Source organism: Anabrus simplex, chromosome 7 (genome assembly GCF_040414725.1).
Source record: "Anabrus simplex isolate iqAnaSimp1 chromosome 7, ASM4041472v1, whole genome shotgun sequence".
Taxonomy (NCBI): domain Eukaryota; kingdom Metazoa; phylum Arthropoda; class Insecta; order Orthoptera; family Tettigoniidae; genus Anabrus; species Anabrus simplex.
Window position 1 is genome coordinate 98,033,299 of NC_090271.1, and position 14,016 is coordinate 98,047,314.

General features: G+C 38.4%; 1 protein-coding gene across 1 annotated transcript in view; it reads left to right on the top strand.

Annotated features, from left to right (window-relative positions):
- Positions 1-14,016, top strand: part of LOC136877293 (aconitate hydratase, mitochondrial) — a 225,399-nt gene that overhangs the window by 197,879 nt on the left and 13,504 nt on the right. Inside the window, exon 14 of the mRNA XM_067151224.2 lies at positions 13,620-13,831. Within this exon, the coding sequence (XP_067007325.1) occupies positions 13,620-13,831 (212 nt within the window). The remainder of the gene's footprint in view (positions 1-13,619; positions 13,832-14,016) is intronic.

Here is a 14,016-nt window from a genome sequence, read left to right on the forward strand (position 1 = left end):
GAATACAGTAAGGTCATACTTGAAAATAATAGAACTCAGACACTAGGTATTTTCAGACCTAAGGTGATAAAACCTGTTTTTATTCTTGAATATAAAGAATCCACTCTTGAAACACTGTCGTGTATTTTGTTACCTCCTGCATAAATGGAGATGTGAATTAAAATGAACACAAACACTCAATCCGCGAATTAGAGGAATTAACAATACTCGAGGAATGAACTCAATGAATACATATGAACCTGCTCCGGTGGAAGAGTTATGTAAGTTGAATGGAGGAGGATAGGTTAAATAGGAAGAAAATGGTTCTGCTATGGAGAGTAAGACAAGCAGTGGGAGATTACTGTGACGGTTACATTCATTTTTTAACAATTTAAAAATAAGAGATGAAACTAAACGATATAATTCCAAAAAGAGGATTATGGAGGTCTTTCAGTCATAAGTCTCTAAAGAAGTATATAAGTAAATCAATCACAAGTTGATCATTCACATATTTTGCTGTCAGTCTTTTTATACATCATAGAAAGTAAGTCAGTCTAAAATATATTCTTTATTTCCAAGATTAAATCTGAAATTCATGAAAACTCCCTAAATAATAGAACAGTACTGGGCTAAGCGACTCAAACGGTAGAGTGGTGGTCTTCTGAGCCCGATGTGGCTGGTTCTATCATGGCACAGATCAGTAGTATTTGAAGAGGCTTAAACACACCAAATTCTCATAAATAGATTTACAGTTATGAAAAAGAATTCCTGCGGGATAAAAACCCAGCACTCAGTGCCTCCGAAAACCTTTAAGTTGGTTGGTGGGATTAAAAACCAATCCGTACGTTGTTTACTTACTATTACAGAAGCTGAATTGATTTCATGTAACTCTGCACTCCCCAACAGAATATTTATTGATCACTTCAGCATTAACTTTTGAAGTCATATGACACAAAAACTTTGTGAAATTTTTTTTCTTTTGGTAGATGTTTAACTCTCACTAACGTAGGTTCTTCGGCGATGATGAAATAGGAAAGGACTAGAACTAAGAAAAAAACGTTCGTAGCCCGGAAGGGATAGAGTTTGGAAGGAAACGGCCATGGCCTTAATGTACAGCCCCGGTATTTGCCTGGTGTTAAAATGGGAAAACCCGAAAGTTCATCTTCATGGTTGCCAGCATTACAAGATCAAAATATTTCATGTATTTATTTGAATTTCAACTCTCATCTGAAACCTCACCTTTGTCCTGTAACGTAACAAAAAATGAACTATTTGAAGTGAGATGCTTTCCCTATTAATCATCTCTCTCTGCCCACCAGAATCATCGCTGAATTACACTCTCTCCATTTGGTACTCATTGTTACGAGTTGAACTTTCAACGTGAGATCACCAGATCCTCGTACGCCTCCCTGGCCTTTGGTCACAGGTGTTCCGGGTTTGATTCCCTGCAGGGTCAGGAATTTTAACCATCATTGGTTAATTTTGCTGGCACAGGGGCTGGGTGTATGTGTCGTCTTCATCATCATTTCATCCTCGTCACGATGCGCAGGTTGTCTATGGGCATCAAATCAAAAGACCTGCACCTGCCATACGCCATTTCATTTACCGGATCCTCAGCGCTATATGCAGATTACGAACAGCCCATGGCATGTCACATGTGAGTAAAGGTGGTTTTATCTTCTAACCACTTCGGCAAGACTCAGGGAAAGCGAATCATCACTCAAGTACTGCAGACAGATGCTAAGTAACGTAAGTAGTGCAACCAAAAGAAAAAAAGTCAACTCTAAATGAAATTCAGATTAATATCACACATCCAACAAAATTCATCATTAGCATGATTAAGAATTTAAAATAATTCTAGCTTACCAGCATCTATGTTTCTTCAAGACAGTATCCATAAGTCTCGCTTCTCCCCCCACCCCTAATCACCCACAGACAATGGAAGAGGCGATCAAAAATTGTTTCAAAATGTTGAAAAAACAAATTACTTAGTTCAAGGAAAGCTGAGTAACAGGAAAAGAAAATCGTGAACCAGAGAGATTAAATTCAGTACTGAGTTTCCACAGTAATACCCATAAAATTGTGGATTAATGTCTTACTCAAAATAGACTTCATTACCTGGATTATTAGTAAGATGTGCCACTCAAAAATGAAAAACTCATGAGGTTCATGAGAGGTTAAGAGTGTACAGACTCAATAAAGAATTAACGATTACACAGCCCCAAACAGGAAAAGATGTCACCATTGAACAAGAAGAATAAGAAGCAGAACATCAGAGAAGAAAGAAACAGTCCAGCGAAGAAAACAAGGAAAAACTATCTTCAGGGACTAAAAATATACATACAACATGTGGTGATCTGCAGGCGATAAAGAATGTTTTTCTACTTACGGTTAATGGTACCAGGTTAAGGCGAATGCACTGAGAAAATCAGAATAAGAATTGTAAAAGTTGATCAGATCTATGGAAGATATTCAAAGTTACTTCATTCATTAATATGAATATGAGTATAGCATAGTATAGATATCTTGTAGGGTTGCAGACTTTTTCTTGTCAAGTAAGGGAGACTTTGATGTGAGATGATGACTAATATAAATAACAATAAACGGTTCTTAAAACAGATTGTATCAAACAAAAAAAACTAAAACTACAGAACAGTGATAACTTCAGAAATCTTTGCTAAGGGCCTATGACCTAGATGTTATGCCTCTTTAAGTAAGTAAGCAAGCAAATCTTGCTAAAAATTTACATTTTTGGTAGCAGCCAGCAGGTAATGATTATTCTTTACATATTCTACAACTTCTTCGCATGTGTAAGTGTAGACTAGTTAAAAGTACAGTAGAAGTCCGCTATAGCGAGTACGGCATATAACGAGAACTCCGTTATAACGATCACTTTTGTGCGTCCCTTCAAAATTCCTATATTAAACTGTGTATTATCCTTCGGTTACAGGGAGAGCCCTTTCACTGACGCATCCGTTATTACGAGCGATTATGCACGCTCAATTTTTCCGTTGCCGATATTTATGCACCCAGTCATTATACTGCATTCGATCGATCATCTTCGACACCGTATCGTTTCTCGCTATGCCCACCAGCGAGCTCTCTCGTCGACATTCGAAGGCAATGTCGGAGTCGATTAGTAATACCCGTCGACTGTTCTTCCGCAAGGAAAATGAGAGAGAACATGTTTTCATAATAAATGCGTAAATAACGTGTCCGATAACCGTTGTTAACTCGTTAAAGATAATCGCTTAATTTTAATGCTAAATACCGAAATTAAGTAAGAATGAGATAGGCCTACACCGCAAGATATGGCAGAGTGCGTCATTGATTACGAGGTTAGTTTATATTTTCTTGCGTCCGTTAAATTACGGAAAGGCTATTATGGCGTTTGAAGTATGTAATCGTCATACATATAGTAAGTTAAGTTAGGATAGGTGACGCTATTTGAATAACAAAATTGAAACGTTTGCCACAAAGTGCGATCGATCTTCTTCGGTATGGTATAGTTTTTGTGCTAATTGCATTTGCGAGCTCTCTTAAACATTTGAAGGCGATATTGGAGTGGATTAGTAATACCCGTCGACTGCTGTTCTCTAAAGAAAATTCGAAATGAAAGAGGAAAACATGTTTTCGTAATAAATGTGTAAAACAACATGGCCGATAGCAGCTGTTAACTGGTTAAAAATAAAGGCTGAAGTAAACGATCTCTTAATTTTAATGGTATACCGTATACTTAAATTAAGTAAGAATGTGATACACCTCAAGATATGGCAAGGTGCATCACTGATTTCAGAGGATAGTTTATATTTTCTTGCATCTAGTTAAATTTCGGAAAGCTATTCCCATGTCCCCTTTTTTCTATTTTCTTTACGTTTCACCGGCACAGATAGGTCTTATGGTGACGATGGGATAGGAAAGGCCTAGGAATAGGAAGGAAACAGCCGTGGCCTTAATTAAGGTACAGCTCCAACATTTGCCTGGTGTGAAAATGGGAAACCACGGAAAACCATCTTCAGGGCTGCAGTGGGATTCGAACCCACTATCTCCCGGATACAAGCTCACAGCTGCACGCTCCTAACCGCACGGCCAACTCGCCTGGTATGTCAATTTTTAACAAGGTGGTTATAATTTCTCTACATGCGTTTCAAATAGGTTTTCATGATAGGTACATATACGGTTATTAAATAGGTTAGGTGAAGCTGTTTGAAGAAGAAAACTGAAATGTTTGCCACAGAAGCCTCTGGAGTGATACCGTATTTCTCTGAATCTAAGACGACGTTTTTTTCTCAGAATCTCGTGTGAAAAATCAAGGGTCGTTTTGCATTCGTGGCCTGATAGTCATGAACACCACTAGCAATTACCGCAGTAACCACGCTGTTTCTTTTCACTCCGCCGCGCGCGCAGTTCAAAACTTGATGGCAATAAACGACCGCCTCTTTATCATACATCGCTAGCCATGGTGACTGGTTGTACAGTGCCTGTGTGTAACGTCACTGGATCTCGGAAAATAGTGAAGAAAGAATGACATTCTGTTATCTTCTACAAAAACGTTTCTTAAATTTGCAGAATGACATCAAAACATGCGAGCCTTCGAATTCTTAGAAAGGCCATGGCTACTCAGTACCAGAGTTATAACGCATCTGCTGTACCTGGTGCTTAGTAAAATTAAGTTTTATAGACAGCAGGAATATTTTCGTGATGGATCGTCGTATTGTAAAGATACGTGGAACGGGTATTGCCGGCAAATTTTCAACGGGCTCTCGTCAATGTGATGATGCCAATTTTCAGTTAATGGCTATTAAACACTCGGAAATGTATAATAATTGTGCAGCCACAAGAAAATACGGCATATGCCTAACTAAAGCCAATATCCGGCGTTACAGTGAAGACAAAGATAGCTTAAAAACGCGTACTGCACAAAAAAATGCATTCAGTGGCCCGCAACAAGGATGCTTTAAAGAAGCCGAAGATGAAATGGTGAGGTATGTGCACAAAAATGCAAGGGCGAAATTGCCATATTGTGGCACAATAAACTCGTTCGTTGACTTTCAAAGTCCGCGATTAAGACCTATACATCGCTAGCCGCTGAAGTTGGCCGAATCCGGCAAGCAAGACGTGCGTGTAGCGGCAGCCAGTTATATCTGACGCTGAGTGAAAGTAACAGTTTTATAGTAAGCAAGAATATTTTCCTGATGGATCGTCGTAGTGTAGAGACACGTGGATTGTGTATTTGCCGGCAAATTTTCAGCGAGATCCCATCGATCTTATGATGCCAGTTTTAATTTAATGGTTATTAAAACCGCTGAAATAAAGCATAATTGTACAGCCGCAAAAAATACGGCATAACTAAAGCCAATGTTCAACGTCTACAAATAGTCTAAAAATGCGTACTCTATAAGAAAGACATTCATATGATTTTACAAAGCACTTTTAAGCCTCATTAAAAAAATTTGAAGGAAAAAGTGGGGGTTGTTTTGGATTCGGGGAAATACGGTAATATTTTTTTTCCGAATGAAATTAAACACACGCTTTCACGTAGTATCGGATTTCGAGAAAACAACAAACAAGTAAGCCGTATTGTGGATATTATCCTCGAAAACGCAAGTTTTTAACAAACTGATTGCCATTTCATACTGATTTTAATGTGATTGAGGGTTTTCCCGATTTTTACGGATATAATGACAATCCGCTATAGCGAGTAAATTTTTCGCTGTTGTCTACTGTATCTCCTATGGTTGTGCTTACAGAATATCTCACTTCTACTAGCGCTTTAACATGCTAGTATCTAGTAGACACTTTTGCGCTTGTTCTCGATAGTTGATTGGATGCTACACTAGTCTGAGCAAGTTCTTTACAAGCGATAGTTTTCTGTATATGAAGAGTTATCTAGATATTGTTCAGGCAAGGGAGAAGGTAATAAAAGCTCAAAGAAATAGTCGCCAACAATGCTAACCCAAATATAAACATGCAACCGATGCTGAAATGTGCGAGCTACTGTCACAAGGGTTTTCTCCTACCCAGAAATGCAGATTTCTGGAGTTTGCCACACCTTCTCTCGAAAATATAGCTTCATCCGTCATTTAATCTAGGGAAGTCAGATATTAGTGTGACTTCCACAGCAATTGCCTTGCTGGACACTTAAAACATTTTATGGTTTGATGCTTGATTTAGAAGATCCATGAAAAGGAGCAATGACAAGAAGTGTGAAATATTCCGTGGCTGTTTATGACCCACCTTGCAGATGTTAAGCATTGTTGGTTATCTAGCGGTGTTAGTTCTTGCACAGATTGATGTCTGTAAGGGTGCAGTTGTTCACCCTACCATACCATCCACACAGTCATATGAGAAGCACCAACATATATCAGAGGGAGCAAAATAGAACGGGTCCAACACTTCAAATAATGATGTTGGGCGAAGGAAGAGAAGGGCCATGAAGGCCGTGAAAATGAGACTCCCTAGACCTAATACCGTCGGGGGCAGAAAAGAACAAGTTGGCTAAGGGAGGTGAGATAGGGTAGATGAAAGTGAGAGGCCTTGCACAAGTAAGTGGAAGCAATGCCAGAACTCAGCTAAGGGCCCCGTGGTTGCAATCCCACGCCCCCAAATTAAGAGCCCCTGGGGCCCCTTTTAGTCGCTTCTTATGACAGGGAGGGGATACCATAGATGTTGTACCACTCCTACCCACACGGCTCCTCAACAACAGACCTCGTACTGGTTGATGCATTATCATTTACTTGTTCTAAAACATCCTCTTCAAACTCTGGGTTATATACCAGCGGCACTTTGCCAGCATTGTGCATCTGAGGCACAAAGCTCCCTCCTTCACGCTCTCGCCTGTCAATGGATACGAAAGTTGAATGATAAGGTTGGTGGTGATTAGGATGCTGTACTCCATAAACCTATGGGGTGGCTTCTCTCTCATTCCCATTTGCTGTGCCATAGGCTAGTTGCATATCAGCAGTTTCTTTGCTGGTGTACCAAACTGGAGTCATTCTCACAAAATTCTACCGCACACTTTGTAGTCATATGTATGCTGCCTGCTGGGACTGGGAAGCGACTGTGTGAAATGAAAAATGAATGAGAAACTTCTGTATTCACACTGAGCCTTGTTTCTGTCAGACACCTCGCTTCCCCTCTCTCTTCCCTTCTCTGAAGCATAGCAACGTCTTTAGCTCTTTCACAGTAAATATGGCGAGTTCTTCAATTTGAATCGCACACCCGGAAGTAACAATTAACCTCACTTTTTCTAAGGGAAAAATTCTCTGCCAATCTTGAGCATACCTGATTTTTTTGTTAGTATTATTAAGCTACACCCTATTGAAGTTTACTGCTGTAGTTGAAAAAAGAGGAAGTATTTTTTTAAACTACCCCATATGTGTTCAACAAAGAGACTCGGAGTTACAATTTACCAGATGTTACATAACCGGTACCGTAAATAAAATAATTCAATACGAGTTTGCATTAACTATGTTGTCATCAGAAATATCTTCCAAGGGCTGTTAGTCCGCTAACACCTCATCTACTTATCCTATTCATCATCTCTCGTGGATTGGGAAAGGGTCACCTCTGGTTGCAAATTTCTTCCTATGTTCTTCGGCAAGCTAGGACCTAAATTATCTTTTTATCCATTTCCAAACATTCTGCAGCTGTTCCACAGTTAGCTTTGAATTCTCGGAATCAGAGCTGAACTCGGCACAAATATTTTCCCGGGCCGCCTCCTTCATTGTTTCGTTTGCTTCTGTCATGCAATTTGCTTTGAACCTACGGATATTGACATTAGTCACATTAAGCACTATTTCTGATTTTATGGCTATAAAATTGCTACCACACAATCAATTTACAGAATAAACAAAAATGATGCCTTCTCTGCAGAAAACATGTATTTGAAGTTGCTTGGTTCCTTAAATATTGTGTTCATTCATTATTAGATCAGATCATAACTACACCACAACACAAATTATGTCCATTATAGCATCACTGTTACCTCCGAATTCCAGGAATTGTTTTCTTTCACTATCCATTATTTAAAACTTTCATATTAAGGCTGAGGTATAGTTCCGGTATCTGCATCAGTTATTTAGAAGTACAGTAGAACCTCGTTTACCTGGATCAACTGGGACCAGGGCCGATCCGAGTTAACGAAAATCCGGGTTATCCAGAGAATGACGGAAAAAAGAAAAGAAAAAAAAACATCATATAAATCACCGAAATATTTTTAATGGAGTTTAGAAATTATTATTGACACACTTTCGCCTAAAAACACATACACTGTATGCACTGTAATAGCCTATGTATTTTGCACTGTACTCAATATAGCTACAAACTAGTCGGTAGTAAAAAAGGCAGTGAGCTTCTGCTGTCTCAGTTTAGTGCATCGCTTACGAGCAGCGCGATCTCGCATCCGCTTTAACAGTAGATGTTCATTTGGCAATGTTTCGGTTTGACTCTCGAAATACACCATCAATTTCTCAATGTTTGCTACTGCTTCTGCGTGGGTCATAACCACAGCTGGTTCATCAACACTGACTGAATCTGAATCCTTTTCATTTTCAGTAACACTGCATGATGCAATTATGTCTTCATCTGTAATCGGTTTATAACTTCCGTCATTGTTCATTTGCAACCAATTGTTAATGTCTTCTTCATCAACAACGGAACAGCCATCGATATTTTTAAAAATGTCTATAAAATGTTCTTCCACACTTATTTTTCTTCTTCAATGTTGCTTTCTGGCAAGTCACACACACCAGGCCACAACGTTTTCCATGACTTTATTAAAGTTTCTCTACCAACCTGGTCCCAAGCTTCCGCAATAATATAAATAACAGTCTTTACGTTAAAAGATTTCAGCACCTCTACCTCACCATGCTCTCCTTCGTTCTCTACCAGTTGACTTACCATTTGCCTTTTGTACACTTTTTTCATTTTTTCTAGAACTCCTTGGTCCATCGGTTGAACAAGACAAGTTACATTAGGTAGTAAAAACTTCACTGAAATTTCATCTTTGACTAGTTCATTGACAGATGGGTGTGAAGGTGCATTGTCAATCAGCAAAACCGCCTTGTTGGGAAGGCCACACTTCGTCAAATATCATTTTACTGACGGCACAAAATTCTCGAAAAACCATTGTTTGAAAATGTCGCTAACCATCCAAGCACTTTTTTGTGATCTGTAAACGACAGGCAACGAATCTTGTTTCACATTTTTCAATGCACGGGGGTTTTTAGACTTCCCTATTATAAGGAGAGGAAGTTAGTGCTTTCCTGACGCATTACTGCAAGCCATTATGGTGAGGCGGTCTTTCCCTTTTTTATACTCTTTGGCTGAATCTTCTACTTTTGAGACTAGCGTTTTACTCGGCAACATCCGGTAGAATAAACCGGATTCATCGGCATTGTAAACTTGATTTGGCGTCAATTCTTCCTTTTTAATAAAGTCCTCAAACTCTTTTTTTAAATTTTCCTGCTGCTTCAACATCACCTGACAAGCTTTCCCCAGTGATTGTAAGTTGTCGCACTCCATGCCGTTTTTTCCATCTGTCCAACCATCCCTGGCTAGCTGTAAAATTTGGATCTCCATGGGGCAACTGTTTGTTCAAACTCAATGCTTTCTGTTGGATGATGGGTCCAGAAATCGGCAAACCATGTTCTCTTTCAGCACAAAACCAGGCAAACAATGCTTCATCTAGAGTTTCTAGTTTAGCAGTTTTTGCTTTACACCGATTATGCAAACTGTCCTTAGAAATCATCTTGAAACAAAAGTCTTCAATGCGATTTCTGTTCTTTTTCCAGTCAGATACGGTCGATGTTCCTACTCCAAACTCAGCAGCAATGTTCTTTAACGATTCTCCCTTATCAATTCTTGTCAGTGCTTCCATCCTTTTCTCCATAGTCACAACAATGTTTTTACGTTTCGTCGCGATCGCGGACAACGAGCAAACGAAACAGCAAAACGATACTGTACCTCGACCGTGAAGCTAGAAAAACTCGCGAACACTACAGAGATTGCAGCGCAACTGAGGAACGTTGTTTCTTAGTCGATGTCAAGTGCGAGGCGCGGGTAGGGGTAGGAGAGGGCTGAGTCACCAGTCTGCTGCGTAGCAACAGCAGGTGGGGTGAGTGCAATGAAATCGCCCATTGGCAAGAGAATTCAAGTAATGTACCTACCGAGAATAGCAATTTATCGTCTGTAAAACAAGTCTTCATTTACTACGCTGAAGAACATCATTTCTTTTTCAAAACTGGTCCGGGTTAACGAGGTTTCACTGTAACTATATAACTTCAAATTATTTTGTCAGGGGTTTTAAAAATGTCTCATTTTGAGTTCTTTGTTATGAGAAGTTCCACTGTATTTTTTTTTTTATTTTACTTATTCATTACATTGCCATATTATTATAGTTTCTATTCAAAATGCTGTTTGATGTACCATGCATATCATTATGTTCACATTTGCATAGCTTTGCTCATTTTAAAGTTACATAATTTACACAGCTTATTTTAGAACTCTTGTTCATTCATAATTTTTAAAATATCAGTGATTTGAAAATTACGTTCTCAGGTATGAAAGCTAACAAGAACAAAATATTTAAGATGGAGAGCTGCAACTTACCATTATAAGCACATGGATAGAGAACACACAAAAGGAAAAAAGAACCATGGGTCCAAAATTTTCAGCTGCAGCCTTCGCTGGTAGAGAATAGAATAAGAATGGTGGTGACAATTGTTGAAAAGTAGATGCTGCTGTGAGGTAAAGGGTGGAGGGTAGGCAAGACAAGAGATGTGAAAAAAGGGCAGGAAGGTTGAGTACTTTCCTAAACTTCGGAACCAGTTGATGTCAAACTTCAGAATCTCTTAAGGGTAAGAGAGTGGGAAGATTGGGGTAAGTGTTCACCCTACAACTGGCAACTGTCAAATGTTCGACAGTGCCACTACAGCAGGAAAAATGTGTTTGTATTTATTCTCGTAATTTCTTCAGCAGATACTATGACAGTTTACTTATTTTCTCGATGTCCACAGCAGCTGTGAGTTCAGTTTCATTCATATTTACAAACTCTTTGGGCGCAATTTCACTGAAATAAATTAGTCCAGTTTTCTGGCGATGTGTTTTGAGTGCCATTCCTGCAGCATTTTTAAACAAACCTTCTCATTTTATTTCGTAGTTTTCCGTTCGGTGCGAGTTATTTACTTCTGTGTGTATATTGTCATTTGATTATGTACATATTTATTACAGTGTGTATTTAAATATGGCATCTTAGTTTCATTACAGAAAATTAGTAATGAAGTCATGCAAAATTAGATGAAAGTGACAAATCTGACTTTGAGGTTATTGAGAATTAACTTATAGATGCAGATTTGAAATGTATATCAGCTATTCTTTCACATCAAATATCGGAAAGTGAAAGCGATGGCGAACCTCCCATAAAACAACCTATCCTAATGACGTGGTCTAATGTGCCTCCAAATGATTGCGTGCCAATACATTTTCCCTAATGTTCTCAAGAATATACCTCTCGGAGTGATGAAACTTTTCTTGGTGCATTACAGATACATTATTAACAATCTGTATATCTCAGTTTGTGACATGTTCCAGATTTGTGTACATATGATTGAAAATTTTAATTATTTGGAATTTGGGAATTACATTCTTTGAAGAGACTGTACATTTTTGTGGTCAACATTTATGCACTTTTGTGAAACCACGACAATCCTCAGTATATTAGTTTTTTACATAGATATAAAACTTCATAGATTTATTTCATACCTCATGGATATTTTGTATTTTATTTAACCTAGTTAAAGCTACCACCACATTGCCAGTTCTGGAGTTGAAGGGCTTAAACTGTGTTGCCGCACAACTGCAATTTGGCCAGTGATAAAAAATTCAATACAGAAAACAGAGAAAGTGGTTTCGTAGCACTGTGCCTATGGTGTAAAATCGGCAGCCAATACTGCAACTCTGCATTTTGAAAGTAACTTTCAATTGCCGGCTTTTGTAGTATCAGGCAGTGTGTGGTTTGGCTTTAATGGCAGTTGTTTCACTAAATTTATACCTTCTATACAAAATGGCATTATTGCACTAGGCTGATATCTGCTAAATTAAATGCCAACATCCATAGATTTTGGGTTTATCTATTTATACAATCTAATACTGTTGCAGGTTGAGACAGCCTGCATAATGTATATTGATTGTTGTATGTTAAGAAATTATGTATATTTTTGTAAGAAAGATTAATTTTGAGCTTGTGTTGGAACTATAAAAAAAAATTCTCTTCCTTATCCTGTACTGACTTTGTTCTTATTTTGTGACTGTGTAACAGCACCACTCAAATCACTAGAAGTAGCCACATGGGCACTCGTCTGCTGACCTATAAAATGTGCACTGGATCTGCACGCTACTCATTGTCAGATAAATCATCCTGTCACCTCAATAGGTTTGCAAATGCTGGATGTTCTCCTGTTCTGTTGTGGGAGGGTTGTTGACATACACTTTTCCTTTCAACATCATCCACAAGTAGTTACCCCAGAGATTTGAATCTGGCGATCTAGCAGACCAGATAACCACATAGCCCTCGAAAATGTTCCTTACTGCTGCCATGAACAGCTTAGCAGTGCGTGAAGTGACCATTATGAGTTAGTACATCCTTCAGCTCTTGAAAGAACGGTCTTAGAATTAGGTGTATTACCAGACAGAATATTGGTTCATAAGAAAATGTAGGCCCTAAAATCCTAATTAGAATTTATTGCACATCAAAATCCACCTTTTAGATCATCAAATGGTCAGACGTGAAGCCATTGAGGATTTTCTGCTCTCCAGTTGCAGTTTTAACTATTCACGTAGCCACTCGAATGAATCCTCCAAATCTTGCTGAATGTTTTGATTGGATATAACATGTTTTATGAATATATATTGATATATTAGAAGTTATTTCAATGTTTTCTTGTAGCTAATATGTTCTTTCGTCAATTTCTTTTCTTGATACTTTTCTTTTGAATCAGCTTACAAGTTATTCGCACCACATCTTCTCGCAAAGATAGTCATTTTCTTATACTTTCTACAGTGTTGAGTTTCTTAACAGTCCGAGTCCCTGGTTTTTGTCTTTCGTACTGCCATCATGATTATATAAGTTTTGATATTACATCATTCTGAATTTCTGTGACATATTACAAAGTTATTCATTCTGCTTAACTTTGCTGTGGGTAATTGCGTTTACTCCAACTCGATTGAAGCTTCACTTTTGAAATAATATAATGGCACAATACTTTTTAAGCAAAAACCCTGTACTAAAATAACATTCATATGGAAACTACATTGCCAGATTAAACTAAAGCAATGGCAACAATACTAAACTCATGCCAATCAGGTGACTTCATTTATTAGTTCTGCATATTAACGTTGCATCACCTTGTTCAGCTGCCAGCCTGAGGCTGCAGGTAATTCTGCTACTGCAGCTGCACTTAGGTCACCATATGTCTAGCATCTCACCTACCTTGCACAGCTAAATAATGAATTTTTTTAATTACTTTTTTATCAGTTGTATGACATCTCTCTAGTGAAAATGTTAAACTGTAATTATAAAAGTAGCATATCTTATTTTTACTCTCCTTTATCTAGATTTCCACTTGTGCACATTGTTCCAGGTGAGGGTAGCAGTAGGGAGCATGCTGCCTTGGAGCCCCGTCACCTGGGAGGTCGTGCCATCATTGTGAAGTCATTTGCAAGAATTCACGAAACAAATCTTAAGAAACAGGGTCTGTTGCCTTTGACGTTTGCAAATCCTGCTGATTATGATAAAATCCAGCCTACAGACAAGATCTCACTTCTTGGTCTGAAAGATTTGGCTCCTGGGAAGGTAAAGTATGTTTTAAAATATTTTTAGTCAAGCTGGGTACAGAAAGGATAGTGAGTAAGAGCAACATACGTACAGTATAGGTCGTGACATACTCGGGCTGAGAATTTGAAATACATGTTCTCTGTACCAAAATGCTTAATAGGGTTACTTTCTGAGCAGAATTGTTAGTGTAGCAAAGTCATTTT